General features: G+C 43.0%; 1 protein-coding gene across 7 annotated transcripts; it reads left to right on the top strand.

The window, feature by feature from the left end:
• The first annotated feature begins 15512 nt into the window (after nucleotides 1-15512).
• On the top strand, nucleotides 15513-21145 carry LOC101670751 (natural cytotoxicity triggering receptor 1). 7 transcript variants are annotated; one of them, XM_045076937.1, is made up of 8 exons: nucleotides 15514-15733; nucleotides 15817-15852; nucleotides 16036-16097; nucleotides 16173-16320; nucleotides 17864-18142; nucleotides 18403-18453; nucleotides 19194-19241; nucleotides 19364-20733. In XM_045076937.1, the coding sequence occupies exons 1-8, from the start codon at nucleotides 15700-15702 to the stop codon at nucleotides 19552-19554; spliced, it is 849 nt and encodes a 282-aa protein (XP_044932872.1). In that variant the 5' UTR covers nucleotides 15514-15699; the 3' UTR covers nucleotides 19555-20733. The 7 variants fall into 7 exon arrangements, with proteins under 7 accessions (XP_012906233.1, XP_044932872.1, XP_004782144.1 ...); XM_004782087.3 differs by adding an exon at nucleotides 21028-21145 and having other exon boundaries at nucleotides 15515-15733; nucleotides 16036-16320; nucleotides 19364-19576; XM_013050780.2 differs by having other exon boundaries at nucleotides 15515-15733; nucleotides 16176-16320.
• The last annotated feature ends 2775 nt before the right edge of the window (nucleotides 21146-23920 follow it).

The raw sequence follows: 23920 nt of genomic DNA, 5'->3' as shown, positions 1-23920 counted from the left end.
GTATATGGATGACATCTTCCTTATCCATTTGTCCGTTGAAGGGACGATGAAGGGCATCTTGGTTCTTTCCACAGTTTGGTGACAGTGGGCATTGCTGCTATAAACATTGGGGGTACAGATGGCCCTTCTTTTCACTACATCTGTATCTTTGGGGTCAATACCCAGTAGTGCACTTGCAGGGTCATAGGGAAGCTCTCTTTTTAATTTCTTGAGGAATCTCCACACCGTTCTCCAAAGAGGCTGCACCAACTTGCATTCCCACCAACAGTGGAAGAGGGTTCCCCTTTCTCCACATCCTCTCCAACACATGTTGTTTTCTGTCTTGCTAATTTTGGCCATTCTAACTGGTGTAAGGTGGTATCTCAATGTGGTTTTAATTTGAATCTCCCTGAGGGCTAGTGATGATGAACATTTTTTCATGGGTCTGATAGCCATTTGTATGTCTTCAGAGGAGAAGTGTCTGTTCATGTCTTCTGCCCATTTTTTGACATGATTATCTGCTGTGTGTGTGTTAAATTTGAGAAGTTCTTTATAGATCCTGGATATCAACCTTTGTCTGTAGTGTCATTTACAAATATCTTCTCCCATTCCGTGGGTTGCCTCTTTGTTTTGTTGATTGTTTCCTTCGCTGTGCAGAATCTTTTGATCTTGATGAAGTCCCAAAAGTTCATTTTTGCTTTTGTTTCCTTTGCTTTTGGAGACATAACTTGAAAGAAGTTGCTGTGGCTGATATTGAAGAGGTTACCGCCTATGTTCTCCTCTAGGATTCTGATGGATTCCTGGCTTACGTTGAGGTTTTTTATCCATTTTGAGTTTATCTTTGTGTATGGTGTAAGAGAATGGTCGAGTTTCATTCTTCTACATACAGCTTCCAATTTTCCCAGCACCATTTATTGAAAAGACTGTCTTTTTTCCACTGTATATTTTTTCCTGCTTTGTCGAAGATTATTTGACCATGGAGTTGAGGGTCCATATCTAGGCTCTTTACTCTATTCCACTGGTCTATGTTTGAAATTTAATCGTATCCATGCATGTAAGAGAAGTGTCTTCCCTCCTGTGTAGGAATCCATTGTGTGACTATGTCACAATTTTGTATCTAGTCATGGTGAGTCTCTTAAAGTCTGATGTCTTAAATTTCTTGCCCTCCTTCATCCTTCTAGAATTATCTGGATAGGTCTACCCATTCCTACTGGAATCTGGGAAGCCATGCTGGGGCAGGTCCAAACATCCTCAATTGAGCGACACCTGGTAACTTGGTTGGTTGCCAGAGAGCACCTGGCTGGTATCCCCAGCATGGGAACTGGCTCTCTCCCACCACCTCTGCAGCTCCCACTTCAGGGCACATTAAAGGGTCTCATGCACACCATGTCTCAACTCAGTACAGATGATTGCCCCCAAGGCTCAATCAAGGAGATCCAGTAGGAGCAGGTGGATCTATCTGGATGATTCTGGAAAAACAAAACAGTATAAGAAATTAAGACATCTGAGTTTGGGAGGCTCATTAGAACATAGGTCTAGCAATATTTTGGATGCAGAATTAGCAACAAAGTTAGCAAACATCTTTGTTAGTGTACAACAGTGAAAATGATAGGTGTCTTTGCGGCAATGACAGGAATTCACACCTTTTTGAGCACCTGTTTAATGAAATGTGCTTTACATATGTTTCCTTGATGAATCTTTATGTAAAATTTGTCAGAGCTCCTTGTTATCTCCACTTTGCAAAGTAGGGAAATTCAAAGAGATTAAGTGTCTTGTCAAAGAGAAGACGTGTCTTGTCAAAGGCCACACAACACGGCACAGTTGTTGATCATCATGGGGCCCCAAAAAGAAGACCCCTGAGCCCATCCATACCACCCCCTGTAAACAAAGGTCACACCTTGAATTTAGGGGAGTGTCCCAGATATGGACTTTACACTTGAGTTTAGGAACCAGGTATGGCCTCGGACTTGGCTCAAAAAATTTCCAGGAATTCGGTTAATTTTGTTCATCACACATTGTGGGAAAACAGCTATAATTGGAAAGGAAGTTTTTCAGCCTCCTCTCTTGTCATCAGTTTGTAGAAGGACCTGAACAGTGATGACAGGGCCTGACAGATGGCACCCAGGGTATAGATCAGTTCTGTGGGGCTCCTGGTTTCTGCAAAACATAGGTGTACAATACCCAGGGAAGGAAAACAAGCATATTATATCTTACTGAGATCTCCAAGGGGATACATGGCGGAGTTACCTGGAATTCCCCAGACATCAGGGCATGCATGAACCCATAATGATCACATGGACAAATGAGGTTTTCTGCAACCCCAGCCTAGATGTGGCTTTTTGAACAGAGTTTCAGCATGGATGCTAGGGTTAAGGCAAGAGTTTGGAAGAGAGGTTAAGTCTCCATGTAGCTTCTCATGAAATGTTATGAATGAATGTGAGAAGGCGAGCTTTTCCTCCAGACTACAGTGTCTTCCTCCTTGGTAGAGAAGCAAGAGATTCCTTCAGGGTAGTTGGGAGGGAAAAACAGGGTGTTTAGGATAGGTTTGATTCTGGGAGGAACTTGTTGAGACCTCAGGGAACAGCAGGTTAAAGGAACACTTTGAGGGTTTGTGCTTGGAAATGTGCTCTAGAGGCCTTCCCACTGGACTGATCTATGTTCTGTGACCTTAGGTGGGGCCTACATCCTGTAGAACCTAAATGCCTCAAGGAAAGGAGGTGAGATGCTGTGGGATGTATGAAGCTAAGTGATGTCTCAGAACAAGGTCTAGTTCCACAGCCTGCATGTGCCAACAGATGGTGCAGGACACTCGTTCTCAGTTGGGGCAATATTGCCCACCAGGAACCATTATGGCAATGTCTAGAGACATTTTTAATTGTCATGACTGTGGAGGGGGTTGCTACTGGCATCTACCATGCAGAGGTCAGGGATGCTGCTCAACACCATTCAGTGTCCAGGATGGCCTCCTCCACACACACGGAGCAGAGAATCCTTCTTCAGCCCCAAATGTCAATAGTACTAAAGCTGAAAAAAACCTTTGTCTAGGATACAATGCTGGTCACTATTTCAAATCACTAGCAGCTGGGAAATGTGACGTATCCTAAAGTAAATTCATTTTTTTTTCAATGACAAAGACATATTATATTAGACAGTGATCAATATGTATTATAACTATATATAGATAAATAGATATATGATATAGTTATATAGATAGATAGTATAGTTATATGTATATCTAGATATAAATAGATATTATAGATAGATATATCTTACAGCTAGATAGCAACACTTCCATTTATTCTCTGACATACAACATAAAATATTCAAATATCAATATATACTAAGAAAAGCAACTTTCACCATTTCTACTTTGAAGTAGATCCCTCGGGTCTTTTCAAGTCGACCCTTCCCTCAAGGGTAAGTCACTGTGTTCCTACAAGCAAATAGAAAAACCCACGCTCTATCGATCATTGGAATGTAACATATTGGTCATAATCAATGAAATGATCAAATAGCTTCAGACATGAATATTTTTTGGATGTTTAACAATTAAATTTTGTTTTGCTCCTTCTTAGCTACAGGGTCTTTAGCAAAGTCATTTCTCTTGAAGACTCATTTTCACTGTTTTTAAAATATGACTGTTGGTGGTGCCTTCCAAAAGATGGGAGAAGCTCAAGACTTTGGGCATTTGGTGTATTGGAAGGCAAGAGTATATATATTATAATAAAAATGTGGCAAATGTTAGAGAATTTGATTTGGAATATTTGACTTCCCATCCCATCTTACAGCTAAATATCTATCTATCCAGTGTCTGTATCTAGATATATAGATAAGAATAGGTATAGGTATAAGACTTTCTTTCCCTACAGATGATGAATAGCTCCTGAGAAAATTCCTCTGCATGCTGGCATAAAGAAAATCCCCTGTGTAAGAGTATATTGTCTTCCTGATCAATCCCAAGTGGATATAGTTAGTCCCTGAATTCCAGAGAGGGTACATGGGTCCATAACAGGCAAAGACATGTGGCTTTTGACTAATGGTCCAATGAAGACGAATCTCTGTCTGTATGGCACCATATGACACTCTTTCCCAGGCCCCTCCACTTGGATGTGGGCTCTGGTTTAAAGAAGGATTTGAGCCCCAATAGACATCAGTTGAGGAAAACACTCACTTTTCATAGGAAACATAAGCAGTAAGATTGGTCTCCTCTCAGGCCCCACCCAAGAGCTATCCAGAACTAAGTTCTTGGGAAGGAACCATTATTTGTGGGGCAATAGATGGAGAAATTCTCTGACCAGAGACTTTGACCTCATACTTCCTGCTGATCTCTCTTACTGTCTACAAAGATCTCTCATTCTGCAAATGTACACCAACAAGAGACTAACTGGGCTGAGGCTGTTTCAGAATCATGGATCCCAGAGACACCATCCTTCTCTGTTTTGGTGAGTCCTCAAAAGCAAGTAGGTCTAGGGGAAGGAGGGGGAGTTCCAAAACAGTCAATGTCCCTCTTACTATGAGGACTCAGAAGATTCTAACCACCTTTTTGGAGAGTTGGCCTTTGCCCAGATATCTATAACTGTGTCTGCCCATATCCAAGTAGCTTATGGGACATATTCAACCCATGTAATGCTATCTAGGGATCCATGAGGGGTCCAGGATTCCTATAGATGAGAGCCATAGGGCCTGGAATCTAGAAGATAAAACTAAAAGATGAGCCTCAAAACGATGCTTGCTGTGGAAGAAAAAAAAAATACACCCTGCATGTCATTAAGCAGGGTAACTTGAAATAAAGATAGAAACTGGAGAACTGATCTCTCATGAATCTCTCTCTTCCAGTGCTCTGTCAGAGCCAGAAGATTTGGGCACAGGAATGTAAGTGTTCTGCTAACTCTTTCCCAGCTATCTTATATCTTGGGGCAGAAGGGTTGGAAGAGTAGTCAAACACCCAAGCAAATTCCAATTTTATTCCCCATCCCAGCCATCTCTGATGTGTTCCCCTCTCCAAACACATCTCACTTAGACCTGGATTTAGTGTTTCCTTCCATTAGTGTTTTCTTCCATTGTCTTCCCCAATATCAAAGACACATATTTAACTGACTGTTCACAACTGCAGAGGTGAGGAATTTGGGAACCTTTGGTGATTGCCCAATATCTGTCCCTGTGTCAGACCTGCTTGTTTTCACAATCTGATTCTCTCCACTCTAACCACTTTGCTTCATATAATGGGATGTTACCTTAGTCCCACCCTCACACGCTATCTCTGTACTGGACACCAAGTAGCTCTCAAGTATGAGTGTATGTTGTCCCCTCCACTCCTGTTTTGTCCATCCATGTCTTCTCTCCTTCAGCTCCTTCCAAAGACTATAGACTGGATTACTTGAGTGTTTAAAGCACAGGTATCTTTATCTCCCTCCAACCCCTCAGGGGTCAAACTTCAGATAAATCTATTGATGTGGCTGGTTCTCCCAAGCGCTGCCCACACAAGCTGCATTTGCTCCCCCAACCCATCTTCTGCTCTCCCACTGAAACTCTGCTCCACACCCATGCAGAACTTACTTTAATTTGTACCTCACTTATTTGTACTTTATTAGCCATTCTCCCATCATCCCTTCTATACACAATGCTCCTGATCTACCATCCAGATTGCTTAGTCAACTGCTACTCATCCTCATGTATCAGATGAACCCTTACACTATTATCAGACTTCCAAGATCTACATCTCTGCACTGCAAACTGTGTGTCATGACCTGCGATTATATACTTTTTTATTTTTAAATTTATTTTATTTTTATTTTTAAAAAATTAGTATTGAGTTTGAGAAGTTCTTTTTTTTTTGGTTCAGTCTTTTTTAAATTTATTTTTTATTTTCAGCATAACAGTATTCATTATTTTTGCACCACACCCAACATGGAGGACATGGGGAGTTAGAGAGGAGAAGGGAGTTGGGGGAAATTGGAAGGGGAGGTGAACCATGAGAGACTAGGGATTCTGAAAAACAATCTGAGGGTTTTGAAGGGGCTGGGGGTGGGAGGTCGGGGTACCAGGTGGTGAGAAGTTCTTTATAGATCCTGGATATCAATATTTTGTCTGTACTGTCATTTGAAAATATCTTCTCCCATTCTCTGGGTTGCCTCTTTGTTTTGTTGACTGTTTCCTTTGCTGTGCAGAAGCTTTTGATCTTGATGAAGTCCCAAAAGTTCATTTTCGTTTTTGTTTCCTTTGCCTTTGGAGACAAATCTTGAAGAAGTTTCTGTGGCTGATATCGAAGAGATTACTGCCTATGTTCTCCTCTAGGATTCTGATGGATTCCTGTCTCATGTTGAGGTCTTTTATTCATTTCGAGTTTTTCTTTGTGTATGGTGTAAGAGAATGTTCGAGTTTCATTCTTCTATGTATAGCTATCCAATTTTACCAACACCATTTATTGAAGAGACTGTCTTTTTTCCACTGTATATTTTTTCCTGCTTTGTCAAAGATTATTTGACCATAGAGTTGAGGGTACATATCTGGACTCTCCACTCTGTTCCACTGGTCTATGTGTCTGTTTTTATGTCAGTACCATGCTGCCTTGGTGATCACAGCTTTGTAGTAAAGCTTGAAATCAGGTACCATGATGCCCCCAGTTTTGTTTTTCTTTTACAACATTTCCTCAGCAATTCGGGTCTCTTCTGATTCCATACAAATTTTAGGATTATTTGCTCCAGCTCTTTGAAGAATACCAGTGGAATTTCAATCGGAACGGCATTAAAAGTATAGATTGCTCTAGGCAGTATAGACATTTTAACAATGTTTATTCTTCCAATACAAGAGCATGGAATGGTCTTCCATCTATTTGTGTCTTCTTCAATTTCTTTCATGAGGGTTCTGTAGTTTCTCGAGTACAGATCCTTTACCTCTTTGGTTAGGTTTATTCCCAGGTATCTTATGGTTCTTGGTGCAATAGTAAATGGAATTGATTCTCTAATTTCCCTTTCTGTATTTTCATTGTTAGTGTATAAGAAAGCCACTGATTTCAGTACATTGACTTTGTATCCTGCCACATTACTGAATAGCTGTATGAGTTCTAGTAGTTTGGGGGTGGAGTCTTTTGGGTCTTCTGACATTTCCCACATCATCATTTCCTTTAAGCTCTTACACCAGTTGTGTAGATCAGGGTTTGTCAACCTCAGACATATCGACATTTGGAGGCAGATAGTCCTTTGTTGGGAGGGAAGTCCTGTGCATTGTAAGACCCCTGGCCTTTACCCACTAGATGTCAACAGTGCTTCCCATCCAATTTCTGAGAACCAAAGATGTCCTCAGGCATTGCCAATTGTCCCCTGGGAGGCAAAATTGTCCCCGGTTGAAAACCACTGGTTTAGGTCATGGTATTAAATGAACACTGTGTCTGCATTAATGGAGGCATCGCTCCACATACTTTGGAAGAAAAAAAAGCACAGTTGTATCGGTGAGTGAATAATACTGAATAACAGGAAATCCTGCAATTTTTGGTAAATATAGTCAATACCTTCCTTGGCCACAGGGAGTAGGTTGGTTGTCCTTGATGGCAATCCTCCTGAGCATGGCACAGTCTTTCCTCCTTCACAGAGCTGCAGTTGGACACATCACTATCAAGTCTAAAATAGATGATACACCAGGGGAGGAGTCAAGATGGAAAAGAAGTAGCAGGCTGAGACTACTTCAGCTAGCAGGAGATCAGCTAGATAGCTTATCTAAAGATTGCAAACACCTACAAATCTATCAGCAGATTGAAGAGAAGAAGAACAGCAATTCTGGAAACAGAAAAACAACCACTTTCTGAGAGGTAGGACTGGCGGAGAAGTGAATCCAAAGCGACAGGAAGATAGACCCCGGGGGAGGGGCCGGCTCCCGGCAAGTGGCGGAGCAACAGAGCACAAAATTGGGACTTTTAAAAGTCTGTTCCCTGAGGGACATTACTCCAGAGGCTAAACCGGGGCAAATCCCACGAAGTGTCAGTGTGGCCTCAGGTCCCGCAGGGTCACAGAAGGATCGGGGGTGTCTGAGTGTTGCAGAGCTTGCGGGTATTGGAACGGGGAAGCTGGCTATAGAGACGGAGCCGACAGTAAGATCACAGCTCGGGGTTACCTTGAACCGGTCGCAGGCTCGGTGAGCTCGGAGCATGGCCAAAGGTCGGGCAGATGGGAGTAACTGGGCGCTGTTCTCTGAGGACACACTGAGGAGTGGGGCCCTGGGCTCTCGGCTCCTCCGGGCCAGAGACTAGGAGGCTGCCATTTGTATTCCCGTCCTCCGGAACTCCACGGAAAGCGCTCAGTGAACAAAAGCCCCTGAAAGCAAACCCAAGCAGATTACTCAGCCCCTGGTAAGGGCGGTGCAATTCCACCTGGGGCAAAGACCCTTGAGAATCACTACACCAGGCCCCTCCCCCAGAAGATCAACAAGAAATCCAGCCAAGACCAATTCATCTACCAAGGAGTGCGGTTTCAATACCAAGGAGAGAGCAGAATTCCAGAAGAGGAGAAAGCAAAGCACGGAAATCATGGCTTTCCACCTGTGATTTTTTTTAATCTTGCAGTTAATTTCATTTTTTTCTTTTTCATCTTTTTTCTCTACTTCTGCTAAATTTTTTTTAACTTTTACCCTTTTCTTTTTTAACGTTTTATTAACTAGTTAATCTAATATATATATTTTTTCCTTTTTTATATTTTTCTTTATTAATTTTCTTTTTTAAAATTCTTTTCTTTTCTTTCTTTTTTTTTCTTTCTTTCTTTTTGAACCTCTTTTTATCCCCTTTCTCCCCCCTCACGATTTGGGATCTCTTCTGATTTGGTTAAAGCATATTTTCTTGGGGTTGTTGCCACCCTTTTAGTATTTTACTTGCTCCTTCATATACTATTCTCTGGACAAAATGACAAGGCGGAAAAATTCACCACAAAAAAAAGAACAAGAGGCAGTACCAAGGGCTAGGGACCTAATCAATACAGACATTGGTAATATGTCAGATCTAGAGTTCAGAATGACAATTCTCAAGGTTCTAGCCAGGCTCGAAAAGGGCATGGAAGATATTAGAGAAACCCTCTCGGGAGATATAAAAGCCCCTCCTGGAGAAATAAAAGAACTAAAATCTAACCAAGTTGAAATCAAAAAGCTATTAATGAGGTGCCTTCAAAAATGGAGGCTCTCACTGCTAGGATAAATGAGGCAGAAGAAAGAATTAGTGATATAGAAGACCAAATGACAGAGAATAAAGAAGCTGAGCAAAAGAGGGACAAACAGCTACTGGACCACGAGGGGAGAATTCGAGAGATAAGTGACACCATAAGACAAAACAACATTAGAATAATTGGGATTCCAGAAGAAGAAGAAAGAGAGAGGGGAGCAGAAGGTATACTGGAGAGAATTATTGGGGAGAATTTCCCCAATATGGCAAAGGGAACAAGCATCAAAATTCAGGAGGTTCAGAGAATGTCCCTCAAAATCAATAAGAATAGGCCCACACCCTGTCACCTAATAGTAAAATTTACAAGTCTCAGTGACAAAGAGAAAATCCTGAAAGCAGCCCGGGAAAAGAAGTCTGTAACATACAATGGTAAAAATATTAGATTGGCAGCTGACTTATCCACAGAGACCTGGCAGGCCAGAAAGAGCTGGCATGATATTTTCAGAGCACTAAACGAGAAAAACATGCAGCCAAGAATACTATATCCAGCTAGGCTATCATTGAAAATAGAAGGAGAGATTAAAAGCTTCCAGGACAAACAACAACTGAAAGAATTTGCAAACACCAAACCAGCTCTACAGGAAATCTTGAAAGGGGTCCTCTAAGCAAAGAGAGAGCCTACAAGTGGGAGATCAGTAAGGAACAGAGACAATATACAGTAACAGTCACCTTATAGGCAACAATGGCACTAAATTCATAACTCTCAATAGTTACCCTGAATGTTAATGGGCTAAATGCCCCAGTCAAGACTCCTCCCCAAAACTACTCGAACTCATACAGCAATTCAGCAACATGGCAGGATACAAAGTCAATGTACAGAAATCATTGGCTTTCTTATACACTAACAATGGAAATACAGAAAGGGAAATTAGAGAATCGATTCCATTTACTATAGCACCAAGAACCATAAGATACCTGGGAATAAACCTAACCAAAGAGGTAAAGGATCTGTACTCGAGGAACTACAGAACACTCGTGAAAGAAATTGAAGAAGACATAAAAAGATGGAAGACTATTCCATGCTCTTGGATTGGAAGAATAAACATTGTTAAAATGTCTATACTGCCTAGAGCAATCTATACTTTTAATGCTATTCCAATCAAAATTCCACCAGTATTCTTCAAAGAGCTGGAGCAAATAATCCTAAAATTTGCATGGAATCAGAAGAGACCCCGAATTGCTAATAAAATTTCATTTATTTTCAGCATAACAGTATTAATTATTTTTTCAGCACACCCAGTGCTCCATGCAATCCGTGCCCCTCTATAATACCCACACCTGTTACCCCAACTTCCCACCCCCCCGCCACTTCAAACCCCTCAGATTGTTTTTCAGAGTCCATAGTCTCTTATGTTTAATCTCCCCTTCCAATTTCCCCCAACTCCCTTTTCCTCTCTAACACCCCTTGTCCTCCATGCTATTTGTTATGCTCCACAAATAAGTGAAACCATATGATAATTGACTCTCTCTGCTTGACTTATTTCACTCAGCATAATCTCTTCCAGTCCCGTCCGTGTTTCATCAGAATCCTAGAGGAGAACATAGGCAGTAATCTCTTCGATATCAGCCTCAGCAACTTCTTTCAAGATATGTCTCCAAAGGCAAAGGAAACAAAAGCGAAGATGAACTTTTGGGACTTCATCAAAATCAAAAGCTTCTGCACAGCAAAGGAAACAGGAAAACAAAGAGACAACCCATGGAATGGGAGAAGATATTTGCAAATGACAGTACACACTAAGGTTGATATCCAGGATTTAAAGAACTCCTGAAACTCAACACACACAAAACAGACAATCATATCAAAAAATGGGCAGAAGATATGAACAGACACTTCTCCAATCAAGACATACAAATGGCTACCAGACACATGAAAAAATGTTCATCATCACTAGCCTTCAGGGAGATTCAAATTGAAACCACATTGAGATATCACCTTACACCAGTGAAAATGGCCTAAATTAGCCTCTTTGGTTTTTTGACTGTTTCCTTTGCTGTGCAGAAGCTTTTGATTTTGGGGAATTCTACCAAACTTCCAAAGAAGAAATAACACCTATTCTCCTGAAGCTGTTTCAAAAAATGGAAGCAGAAGAAAAACTTCCAGACTCTTTCTATGAAGCCAGCATTACCCTGATTCCTAAACCAGGCAAAGACCCTACCAAAAAGGAGAATTTCAGACCAATATCACTGATGAATATGCATGCTAAGATTCTCAACAAGATCCTAGCAAACAGGATCCAACAGCACATTAAAAAGATTATCCACCATGACATCTGTATCTTTGGGCTAAATACCCAGGAGTTCAATTGCAGGGTCATCGGGAAGTTCTATTTTCCATTTCTTGAGGAATCTCCACACTGTTTTCCAAAGTGGCTGCACCACTTTGGAAAGGGACGAATGGATAAGGAAGATGTGGTCCATATATACTATGGAGTATTATGCCTCTATCAGAAAGGACGAATACCCAACTTTTGTAGCAACATGGACGGGACTGGAAGAGATTATCCTGAGTGAAATCAGTCAAGCAGAGAGAGTCAATTATCACATGGTTTCACTTATTTGTGAAGCATAACAAATATCATGGAGGACAAGGGGTGTTAGAGAGGAGAAGGGAGTTGGGGTAAATTGGAAGGGGAAGTGAATCATGAGAGACTATGGACTCTGAAAAACAGTCTGAGGGGTTTGAAGTGGCGGGGGGGGGGGAGGTCGGGGTACCAGGTGGTGGGTATTATAGAGGGCATGGATTGCATGGAGCACTGGGTGTGGTTAAAAAATAATGAATACTGTTTTTCTGAAAATAAATAAATTAATTTAAATTAAAAACATAAAGTACATAAGCAGGAAAAAAAAAACATGCAATGCATTCTCAGTTCTCATTGCTGATTGTTTTTCTCCCAGCCTCTACAGAAGGTCTGGCTCAAAATTTCACTCTGTCTTGAATTTTTCAGCAAAACTAGATATCCTCACCACCTTCTAGGCAAGACCTTAACACTTAGAATTCCATAAATTATTAATGCTACTAATTAATTAATAATAATATCCATTCAACATACCATATATTCCATGACATGTATGCTTCTGGTTTTCCCTACACTGACATTTGTGTATTAACACATGCTTTCCCCATAGTTAAGAAGACTCTCCTGTTCTTTCAAATCTAGCATTTCTTTTTTCTTTTTATTTATTTGTTTAAAATAAATTAATATATAGTGTATCATTAGTTTCAAAGGTAGAGTTTAGTGATTCACCAGTTGCATATAATACCCAGTGCTGATTACATCAACTGCCCTCCTTTTTGCCCATCACCCAGTTACCCCATCCCCCCTGCTTCTCCTAGAGCAACCTTCAGTTTGTTCCCTATAGTTAAGAGTCTCTATGGCTTGTCTCCCTCTCTGATTTTGTCTTATTTTTTAATTTTTTATTTATTTTCAGCATAACAGTATTCATTATTTTTTCACCACACCCAGTGCTCCATGCAATCCGTGCCCTCTATCATACCCACACCTGGTACTCCAACCTCCCCCCCCCCGCCACTTCAAACCCCTCAGACTGTTTTTCAGAGTCCATAGTCTCTCATGATTCACCTCCCCTTCCAATTTCCCCCAACTCCCTTCTCCTCTCTAACTCCCCATGTTCTCCATGCTATTTGTTATGCTCCACAAATAAGTGAAACCATATGATGATTGACTCTCTCTGCTTGACTTATTTCACTCAGCATAATCTCTTGAGTCCTGTCCATGTTGCTACAAAAGTTGGGTATTCGTCCTTTCTGATGGAGGCATAATACTCCATAGTGTATATGCACCACATCTTCCTTATCCATTTGTCAGTTGAAGGGCATCTTGGTTCTTTCCACAGTTTGGCGACCGTGGCCATTGCTGCTATAAACATTGGGGTACAGATGGCCCTTCTTTTCACTACATCTGTATCTTTGGGGTCAATAACCCAGAAGTGCAATGGCAGGGTCATAGGGAAGTTCTATTTTCAATTTCTTGAGGAATCTCCACACTGTTCTCCAAAGAGGCTGCACCAACTTGCATTCCCACCAACAGTGGAAGAGGGTTCCCCTTTCTCCACATCCTCTCCAACACATGTTGTTTCCTGTCTTACTAATTTTGGCCATTCTAACTGGTGTAAGGTGATATCTCAATGTAGTTTTAACTTGAATCTCCCTGAGGGCTAGTGATGATGAACATTTTTTCATGTGTCTGATAGCACCAAGAACCATAAGATACCTGGGAATAAGCCTAACCAAAGAGGTAAAGGATCTGTACTCGAGGAACTACAGAACACTCATGAAAGAAATTGAAGAAGACACAAAAAGATGGAAGACCATTCCATGCTCTTGGATCGGAAGAATAAACGTTGTTAAAATGTCTATACTGCCTAGAGCAATATATACTTTTAATGCCATTCCAATCAAAATTCCACCGGTATTCTTCAAGGAGCTGGAGCAAATAATCCAATAATTTGTATGGAATCAGAAGAGACCCCCAAATCGCTAAGGAACTGTTGAAAAACAAAAATAAAACGGGGGGCATCACGTTACCTGATTTCAAGCTTTACTACAAAGCTGTGATCACCAAGGCAGCATGGTACTGGCATAAAAAAAGACAAATAGACCTGTGGAACAGAGTAGAGAGCCCAGATATGGACCCTCAACTCTATGGGCAAATAATCTTCGACAAAACAGGAAAAAATATACAGTGGAAAAAAGACAGTCTCTTCAATAAATGGTGCTGGGAAAACTGGGCAGCTATATGCAGAAGAATGAAACTCAACCATTCTCTTAACACTGTACACAAAGATAAACTCAAAATGGATAAAAGACCTCAGTGTGAGACAGGAATCCATCAGAATCCTAGAGGAGAACATAGGCAGTAATCTCTTCGATATCAGCCACAGCAACTTCTTTCAAGATATGTCTCCAAAGGCAAAGGAAACAAAAGCGAAGATGAACTTTTGGGACTTCATCAAAATCAAAAGCTTCTGCACAGCAAAGGAAAAAGTCAAGAAAACAAAGAGGCAACCCACAGAATGGGAGAAGATATTTGCAAATGACAGTACAGACAAAAGGTTGATATCCAGGATCTATATTGAACTCCTCAAACTCAACACACACAAAACAGACAAGCATATCAGAAAATGGGCAGAAGATATGGACAGACACTTCTCTAATACAGACATACAAATGGCTATATTTCATTTTCAGTAATTTTTTAGAACTTTTGAGGATTAAAAAATTTTTTTTAAATTTTATTTATTTATTTGACTGACAGAGATCACAAGTAGGCAGAGAGACAGGCAGAGAGAGAGGGGGGAAGCAGGCTCCCTTCTGAGCAGAGAGCCCGATTCGGGGCTTGATCCCAAGACCCTGGGTCATGACCTGAGCTGAAGGCAGAGGCTTTAACCCACTGAGCCACCCAGATGCCCCTAAAAACACATTTTGAGTTTAAAAATATATTCAAATAATTAAGATTTTAATATTCCATTTCTGTTTTATAATAGACTAAAGGAATATACTTATGTAAGAAACAACATTATGTTTCAAGTTCAATTTGTTGTTATTCTTGTTTATGTTTTTTTTAAATTATGTTACATTAGTTGCCATACAGTACATCATTGGTCTCTGATGTCCTGTTCCACGATTCATTGTTTGCATATAACACCCTGTGTTCCATGCAATACATGCCCTCCTTAATACCTATCACCAGGCTCACTCATCCCCCACCCCCTCCCCTCTAAAGCCCTCAGTTTCCCAGGGTCCATAGTGTCTCATGGTTTGTCACCCCTCCAGTCCCTCCCCTTCATTTTTCCCTTCCTTCTCCTAATGTCCTCCGTGCTATTCCTTATGTTCCACAAATAAGTGAAACCATATGGTAATTGACTTTCTCTGTTTGACTTATTTCACTCAGCATAATCTCCTCCAGTCCCGTCCATGTCAATGTAAATGGTGGGTATTCATCCTTTCTGATGGATGAGTAATATTCCATTGTGTGTATGGACCACCTCTTCTTTATGCAGTTTGTTGAAACATTGTAACAAATCCTTGGAAAAGATAGTGTTATCATTTCATTCTGTTGAAGTCAACCCACTGACCCAAGCATATGCATACCAAACAAAGGGGAGCAAAGATTAAACACATATTTTTTTAAATGATTCTACGGTTTCTGCTCTGTACACTACCCTATCCCTTTCCTGGGCATAATATCCACATTTTAAAATAGGTCAAATTTTGACCTATTAGAAGAGGACCCTAATATGAGTTTCAGATGGGGCAGACAATTGTCAGAGGATCTGGTTAGAGCACAGAGATGATCAGATGTGTCTGGGGACCATGACCTGTCTTTATGCCTCTTGGTCAGAGGTATAAGGAAGACTGTGAATCTTCTTGTAAGAAGTCCGTGTGAAAACCCCATGGCGATTAGTGCTGGGCTTCACCCACCACATCCTGTGCACCTTCCTGCCCTACTGGACTCAGTCTTCACCCAGCTGCTCCACATTCACCTGGTAGGATCAGTGCTATGACCTCTACACTCACTGCCCTGCTCTACCTTGGTGAGTTCTTGCGCATGAGAGAGATGGTATCCAGGGGTCTGGGTGTGGATGGGGCAGCCTGTCTCACTGTTCCTATCTTCCAGGGCTGTTCCTGAGCCAGACTGTCAGCACCGAGAAGCGTGAGTCCATCCCTCAGAGCCCCAGAGTCTCTCTACTAGGCTCAGACAAAGTGTGCACGTAGGAGCCACCAGAGGAGAGAACAGGGCCTCTGGTTTTCTAGGAAGGCTTGGTGCCAGCAACCGGGTGGACATTTGGGTGGGAAGTTGCTATATCTGGAACTCCAACCTCTGATTCCCTTCCAGAGAATCTTTCAAAACCCATCATCTGGGCCAAGCCAGATTTCATGATTCCAAAGGGAAAGCAGGTGCGTATCTTCTGCCAGGGGACTCCTGAGGCTGTGAAGTACCAGCTGTATTTCGAGGGACACCTCTTTCTTCAGCAGAGCCCAAAGCAACATGGAAGGAGGAACATAGCCATGTTCCACATCCCAGCCATGACCCCACTCACTGCAGGGCAATACAAGTGTATTTACCGAAGCAAGAAGCTCTGGTCAAACCCTAGTGACCCTCTGGATCTGGTGGTCACAGGTAACTGTCCCATCCTCGGCCTGAATTCGGGGAGGGTCATCACATATTTATTAATCTCCTTCAGTGTCATTCAGGCTCTCTTTGTGGTTGTCTGTGACCTAGAGGCAGGTTGGTCATAGGTCAGGTTCTCCAGGTGAGAGGCCCTGACATGGATGTGTGTGTGCATGGGGCAGGGGGGTGGGGGAAACCCTGGGGGGGCATCATCAAAAGTGACCCCAGTGATGAGGAGTGAGGGGAACAGGCCAGGCAAAAGGCAGGAGCTGACCACAGTGCAGTTTCAGCAGACACTTCAGCCGAGCAATGGAGTTCTGGACTTGGGATGGTCCTTCTGGGCCTGGGATAGTCCTTCTGGACCTGGGATGGTCCTTCTGCATGGTCTCAAGATCTCAAGATAAGGCTAGGGGTTTTGTACCCACTAGTGTCAGCCCCTTCTGGGGAGGAGATTATATTCAAACATCCATGCTTATGTGGCACTTGCACCCTAGCGGGGGAAAGACAGACCATAAGTCTAAGTCAGGACAAATCAGTCCGTCATGGGCACCTGAGGAGTAAATGATATGGAAACAGACAGAGTGGAATGAGGTTGGGAGGGAAGGCGGTCTCAGGTACAGGGGTTGCCTTCAGCTGAGGGATGTGGCTCTCAAACTCAAGCAGGTATCACAATCATCTGGCAAACATGGATATCTCTAGTGCTCCCAGGTTCATGAAAGCATTGTTCACAATAGCCAAAAGCTAGCAACAAGCCCAATGTCTACTGACAAAGGAATGGATAAACAAAATGTGGTCTACCCACACAAGGGAATTTTATTCGGCTTTAAAAAGGAAGGAGACTCAAACACCTGTTATGTCGTGAATAGACCTTGAAGGCATTGTGCCAAGTGAGATAAGTCAGTCACAGAAGGACAAATACTGTAGGGATCACTTCCATGTGGGACTTAGGATGGTCAAATTCATAGAGACAGAAGGCAGAATGTGGGGTGCCAGGGGCTGAGGGATGGTGATGGAGAGAGGGTGCTTAGTAGCGGGGACAGTTTCAGTTCTGTAAGATGAAAAGAGTCCTGGAGATGGATGGTGGTGACGGTTGCATGACAATGTGAATGTAGTCAATACCACTGAATTGTCCCCATACAATTGGTTAAGATGGTAAATTTTATGTGTCATGTATTTTATAGCAATGGAAAACAATAACATTTTTTTTAAAACACAGTTGACTGCCTTACCCCTGAGTTTCTGATGTAGTGGGTCTGGGGTGGATCCTGGGAATCTGCATTTCTAATAAGCTTCCAGCTGATGGTGATGTCACTGGCCCCAAGGATCTCTAACTCTGAGAACCATTGATGTCTGGCAATCCCCACAGAGAGAAGGCTAGAGGAATGAGTGTCTCAGTCTTGAAGGGTGAGATCAGCGAGGGTGTGTCCATGACCAAAGCAGAGGGAGATACTGATTCTGGGGAGTGACATCCCAGTCTTAAGGCCAAGGAGGAAAGGGCACATAGGAGGCGGGATAAAGACTCTCTTAAACTACCTGTCTCCTTCCCCCACAGAATTGTATGACACACCCACCCTCTCTGTCCATCCTGGGCCTGAGGTGACCTCAGGAGAGAACGTGAGCTTCTACTGTCGGCTAGGCACTGCAACAAACAAGTTCTTTCTGCTCAAGGAGGGAAGATCCCCTCACCCTCAGCACAGATACGGGAACACCCAAGTGGAGTTCCCCATAGGTCCTGTGACCACAGCCCACAGAGGGACGTACAGATGTTTTGGCTCTTATAACAACCATGCCTGGTCCTTCCCCAGTGAGCCTGTGAAGCTCCAGGTCACAGGTGAGGAAACCCTCAGATTTCCCCCACATCTTCTCCAGAACCCCAAGTGAACCCCAACCAGTGATGAGGAAGACAGCAAAGGGACAGGTGGAAAGAGGCACCAGGCACCTCCCTGAAGTGCCCTCCCTCACATGCATTTTGGGGAGGCCCAGCTGATTGTTCCTGAAGAAGAGGAACAAGGAGGGGGAAGACGCAAGGACTCGGTGGGAAGACTGGAGGAAACCCAAAACCCTTATGGTTTTCTTTGTTTCCACTGCTAGAAGATTTTGGGGACACCAGCCTTGCACCCACAGAGCACACCTCTTTTTCTGGTGAGTAACAGTTACCTCTAAACTTGGGGGGGGTGATTAGAGCCTCTCAGTGACACTAAGAAATGTTGCTTTTGTGGCACTTGTATCCCAAGTGGGAAACAGACCATGAGTCAAAGTCAGAGAAACAAGCTCAGCATGTAGCACAGGGGGAGCAAACAGTGGTGTGGAGGAAAGATAGAGCAAAACAAATGGGGTCAGGGTGACCGGGAGGGCGGGTGGCAATATTAGAACTGTCTGAATTGCCTCACAGAGGAGCAAAAACCTGAAGAACTGAGGACATTTGTTCTGTGGCTACCTGAAAAAGAACGTTCCAGAGAGAGGGAATGGCCACTGCATATGGCAGGGGGAGGGTGAGCCCCAGGAGTAATTTCCTGCACCGGGAGTGACCTTGCATGCATGTTAGTGGGGATGGGGAGTGGGCTCAGAGCCTGGAAGAAAATGGGGAGATTGTGAGTCATCCAATGTGTGAGGAAGAAGCCATGTTGACCGAGGTAATGAGGAAGCTGATGGCCAGAAGGAAAACATGCCTGGCGTGAGGTTCTGGAGCTAAATTCCCCCCAGGTTCACCTGTCCTTTGGCTCTTCTTCTCACCAGACATATGAAGCCACTAGGACCTTGAGGGTGGGGTGTGGACCTGGAAAAGCTGCATGAGGCCATGGGGCCCATCCGAGGGAGGAGAGGTGGCCTGGTGTCCAACACTCTCTCTTTTTCTCACTGCTTTACTTTCCTTTCACCCACAGACTATTGGGATCTTGACTTGGTAACCACAGAGGCAGAATTCCAGCAAGGTAGGCAAGCAGTGGGTGTGCAGGCTGTGAAGGAGTGTAATCTAGAATGGGGAGAAGGAGAGAGGCGGGACGAGGTATGTGCACCCATTCCTGTCAGTCCTCAGTCTGTCCTCTGACCCCAGACCTTGCCTCCTGGGATCACACTGCCCAGAATCTCCTTCGGATCATTCTGGCTTTCCTGGTCCTGGTGGCACTCATGTGCCTCCTGGCTGAAGACTGGCTTTGGAGGAAGAGGGCACAAGAAAAAGCCAACGGGGCTTCAAGTCAGGAATGCAGGAGAAGGTTCAGAACACAGAGACGCCTGAACGAATGACCAAGAGATGTGCTGGTCCCAGGTAGAGCTGAACTCTGGCCTTGACCCTGAGCTGAGCGAGCTCTGTGTTGTACCCACAAAGGGGGGTTCCCTGCAGGACACTGAGGGACAGCTGCATGGAGTCTGGCAAAGCTTGTTGGGCAGGGTGGGATGAAAGAGCTATATTTCCCTCCAGACAGACCCTCTTGTCTCTTCCGGGGTGTAAGCATTTTTGTGCCTGCCTGATGCGAACCAAAGCTTTAACCACTCTGGTTTTCCCCCAGAATATCTCCTTTGTTAACAGCATGGCCACAAATATTTCCTTCCTACTTTGGTCTTCATCCCTTCTTCTTTCCATTGCTGCAATATGTCATTCAAGATATTTAATAACCAGTACAGAAAAAAATAATAACCAGTATAGAAAATAATAATAATAACCAGTACAGAATAGGCATTTATCAAAAGCAACAGGAGCCAGTGAGGCACCAACAGGTCAAAGGAGATACAGACCGTGAGCACACATATGGCTGAATGTGTCCTAGCTGGATCTCAGCCTTGCCCCGATTCCTATACCACTACAGGCTTCTGTCTTCCTTGCTTCTTTATCCAGACTTTGCCTTCTTCCTCGGGTCTCCCCCAAGAGCGCTCCCAAACCCTCCATCTCAACATCAGATATCACCTCCATGCTCCCAAAGCACTTTCTGTTCATCTGTAATAGCACCAGGGCTCTAACATTGCATACATATCCATTTTCCCATCTCTACCATGAACTTGTGTGAATTAAGTCTGTGCTGGATCTGATGACTGTGCTCACAGCTCCTGCCACTAAGAGAGCTCTCCAGAAATATATGTCAGGTCAGTCAGTACACAAATGGGGCAGTAGTGCAACTTAGCCCTTGAGACTGCTGACTATTGTCCTTGAAATGCTGTCTGGACACTTTGTTCCTTGAGAACTTCCACTGGATCAACCCATTAATATAATCATGATGTGGGTCCCTCCCCCCGTCAAGACTCTGATGCCTCACACAGCTCAAATCCATTCTCTAAATCTGAATTTTCTGTTACGCATCAGAGAACATTAATTCCAACCTCAAAGGGGTGACATGCATGTTTAACAAGATAAAGAATGTCGGGGCACCTGGGTGGCTCAGTGGGTTAAAGCCTCTGCCTTCAGCTCAGGTCATGATCCCAGGGTCCTGGGATCGAGCCCTGCATTGGGCTCCCTGCTCAGCAGCGAGCCTACTTCCTCCTCTCTCTCCCTCTCTCTCTCTCTCTCTGTGATCTTTGTCAAATAAATAAATTAAATATTTACATACAAAAAAAAAAAAAAGAATGTCACGAAACCAGCATAGGCTCTGACACATGGAAGTTAGCCCAATGCACAGCAGCTGTGACTATCCTGAGTATTACAGGGAATTGAAACTCATACCAATTGTTACCTCAAAACCAGTGGACCAGTACTAAACATCCTTCTTTCTGTTCTTCATCTGCTAGGTGTTCACGGACCAAGGACTGTGATACTAAATCATCACAATGTTCTTCTTTTTTTGTCTAAAAAAAATCTTTATTTTATTCTATAACTTGAAAAATAAATTCAATTTTATGTATAGAATTCTAAATGCCTGTTCTTTTCTTTCTACATATTAAAGATAATATTGCATTGTTTTCTTTCTTTTTTTATTTAATTTTTTAAATTTATTTTCAGTGTAACAGTATTCATTGTTTTTGCACCACACCCAGTGCTCCATGCAATCTGTGCCCTCTCCAATACACACCACCTGGTTCCCCCAACCTCCCACCCCCCCAACCCCTTCAAAACCCTCAGGTTGTTTTTCAGAGTCCACAGTCTCTCATGGTTCATAATGTTCTTTATCCAAGACATGACGGACTTCTTCGGATTGTGTTTATGACAACCCAGATTTTCCATATTCTAACCCGTAGTAGGAAACCTACAGTTTCAAGGGGGAAAAAAACGGTGTAAGGTAGAAAAATTTGGGGTCTCCAGAGGTAAGTGCAGGGGCCTGAGAGCCTCCTCAGAGAGGTGGGGGGGGGTCTTTTCCACACAAGGCTGTTCCCCTCACTCAAAGTCTTCCAAAACTGGCCAATAGGAGTAGACCAGGTGGTTAAGTAGAACATTGCTCTTCTTGAAATGTTAACCCAGTTTGTATTCCAGACAGCAAAATGAAGCATGGGGAGGGACAGAGGGAGGGAAAGGTGGAGGAAGTACTGGCGAATTGCTTGTCATGGAGATTTATTGGAAACACTCAAAAGCACTTCCATTTATTTCTCAGTGGTTAGAACCTAATAGCTTTCCCAGTTGGATACAAAGGAGGCTGAGAAAGATAGCTTTTATTTCAGGCGTCTCTGTGACAAGATCAATAGTGGCATTCCTATGACCAATGGAGTAAGGAGGGGCGTGACAGAGTTGTGATAGGCACTAGCAGTCTCTTTGACAAGACCCTACTATGTGCCGAGCACTGGTGAAAGGACCACATCCCTGGGCTGATTGTCCAGGAGAGCAGATCTTCAAGAGAGTGAGTAAATGCAGTGAAAGGGTTTAAGTTGGGATCAAAGAACTATAGGATGATAGTGGAGCTTCTTTTATGCAAAATTCCATTCTGTAGAGACATTGAGGCAGGCATACAGATGAGGAATGGGGATAAAGGTGGCAGGTGTCTGTACCAATTCAAGCTGAGACTCACAGGCAGGACAGAGGGTGAAAGCACGCCGTGTAAGTAGAGCTTTGAGCCTGGGTGACGCCGGGTGCACCATGTCAAGCACAGCCATGGAAGCCACATCTTAAATGCCCATTTCTTCCTTCAGGCTAAGGGAGCTCATTGAGTGCTTTGATCATGGCTGTAATAAGATGACTTGTGCACTATAGAAAGACCATTCCAGTGACAGAGAGAAGGGAATGCGCAGGAGAAAACAAAACCATGGAGAAACAGCACAGTCGAGAATGTCTCCTGTTTTTGGAGTTGACAACCAGGGCGATGACTGGTATTGATAACCCAGAGGGAGGTCCAGCGATGGGTGATGGGTCCTGGTCCTGAGATTGGTAATATTTGTTGGTTTTGTTATTTCCTAGGATTGCTTACATTATTCTGGGCCCTTTAGATTTCAATATTAACTTTAAGATGTCAGTTGTCACAAAAGACCAGCCTGGGTTGTGCATGAAATTGTACTAAAACCATAGATCAATTTGGGGGCGGGGATTACCATCTCTTCAATCTTTCAGTCCATGAAAGCTTGCACCCTAAATGTGTTATATTTCACCATTTGTTTATATGTTCTCTGATTTCTTTAAATAATATCATGCAGTCCTCTATGTACAGAATGTGCACATTTTTTGTTAGATTTCCGTGAGATATATCCTCCAGTTTTATCAGCCCCAGATAGATCCCTAGGTACATGACTTTTATTTTGCAAGTGGTATCATTCTTTAAATAACTTTACCGCCATGGTTTGTGCTGGTGTTATAAAAATAAAACTGGATCTTGTTTACAGAATGTGTACTCAGTTGTCTTGCAGAGTTCACATCTTAATTTTAACATATATAGATTATTTTAGATTATTTCTAGCTTTAAAAGATATTTAGAAAGGGAGTTGAGGGAAATTGGAAGGGGGGGTGAACCATGAGAGACTATGGACTCTGAAAAACAATTTGAGGGTTTTGAATGGGCGGGGAGTGGGAGGTTGGGGGAACCAGGTGGTGGGTATTAGAGAGGGCACAGATTGCATGGAGCACTGGGTGTGGTGTAAAAACAATGCTGTTACGCTGAAAAGAAATAAAAAATTTTAAAAAATGTTTAGGATTTTTTTGTAAAATTGATCTCTTTTTTTTATTGTCTTACTATCTGGCTGGAACCTCCAGCACATTAATCGATAGCAAGAATCCTTTTCTTATTACCAGTATCATGGGGAATATTTTTCATGTCTTACCACTGAGTAAACAAATGGTTATAATTTTTTGTAGATATTCATTGTCCCAGTTAGAAAATACCTTTGAGGTATGAATGGGACCTCAAGGTTCATAACACGAACAGTTATGTGGGGAAACCTTCATCCCCTCTACTCTTACTGGTCCATGGCTCTGAAGACCAGTTTTCTGCTTTGCCCCCTCAAACTCAGGCGTCAGCCCACCGGGAGGTGGTTTCTCCCCACACACACATTTCCGTTGAAGGTGTTTTGTGATAAACATTTATGGCTTCCTAGAACTCGCAGTGGATGCTTCTCAGCCTCGTCTCACCTTTGTGCTTGTGTCGGTTGTATGACCACTTCCTCCCTGAAACAGTCAGCTTCAGCTGGCCTCCTCCGCTCATTTTCTGACTATCCTGCACTATCAGTTTTGCAGGGTTTCCACCACCAGAGCTTGTGGTTCCCATGG

This window comes from Mustela putorius, unplaced genomic scaffold (assembly GCF_011764305.1).
Source record: "Mustela putorius furo isolate JIRA1106 unplaced genomic scaffold, ASM1176430v1.1 tig00000196_pilon_pilon_pilon, whole genome shotgun sequence".
In the NCBI taxonomy this organism is placed as follows: domain Eukaryota; kingdom Metazoa; phylum Chordata; class Mammalia; order Carnivora; family Mustelidae; genus Mustela; species Mustela putorius.
Note: the sequence above shows the minus strand (reverse complement) of the source record. Positions and strands in the feature narration are given on the sequence as shown.

Excerpts from the sequence above, each read along its gene's own strand:
- LOC101670751 (XM_004782087.3), top strand. The coding sequence starts at position 15,700 with ATGACCTCTACACTCACTGCCCTGCTCTACCTTG. Across the intron at positions 15,734-15,816 it reads CACTGCCCTGCTCTACCTTG|GGCTGTTCCTGAGCCAGACT; the intron begins GTGAGTTCTTGC and ends CCTATCTTCCAG. Across the intron at positions 18,454-19,193 it reads AGAGCACACCTCTTTTTCTG|ACTATTGGGATCTTGACTTG; the intron begins GTGAGTAACAGT and ends TTTCACCCACAG.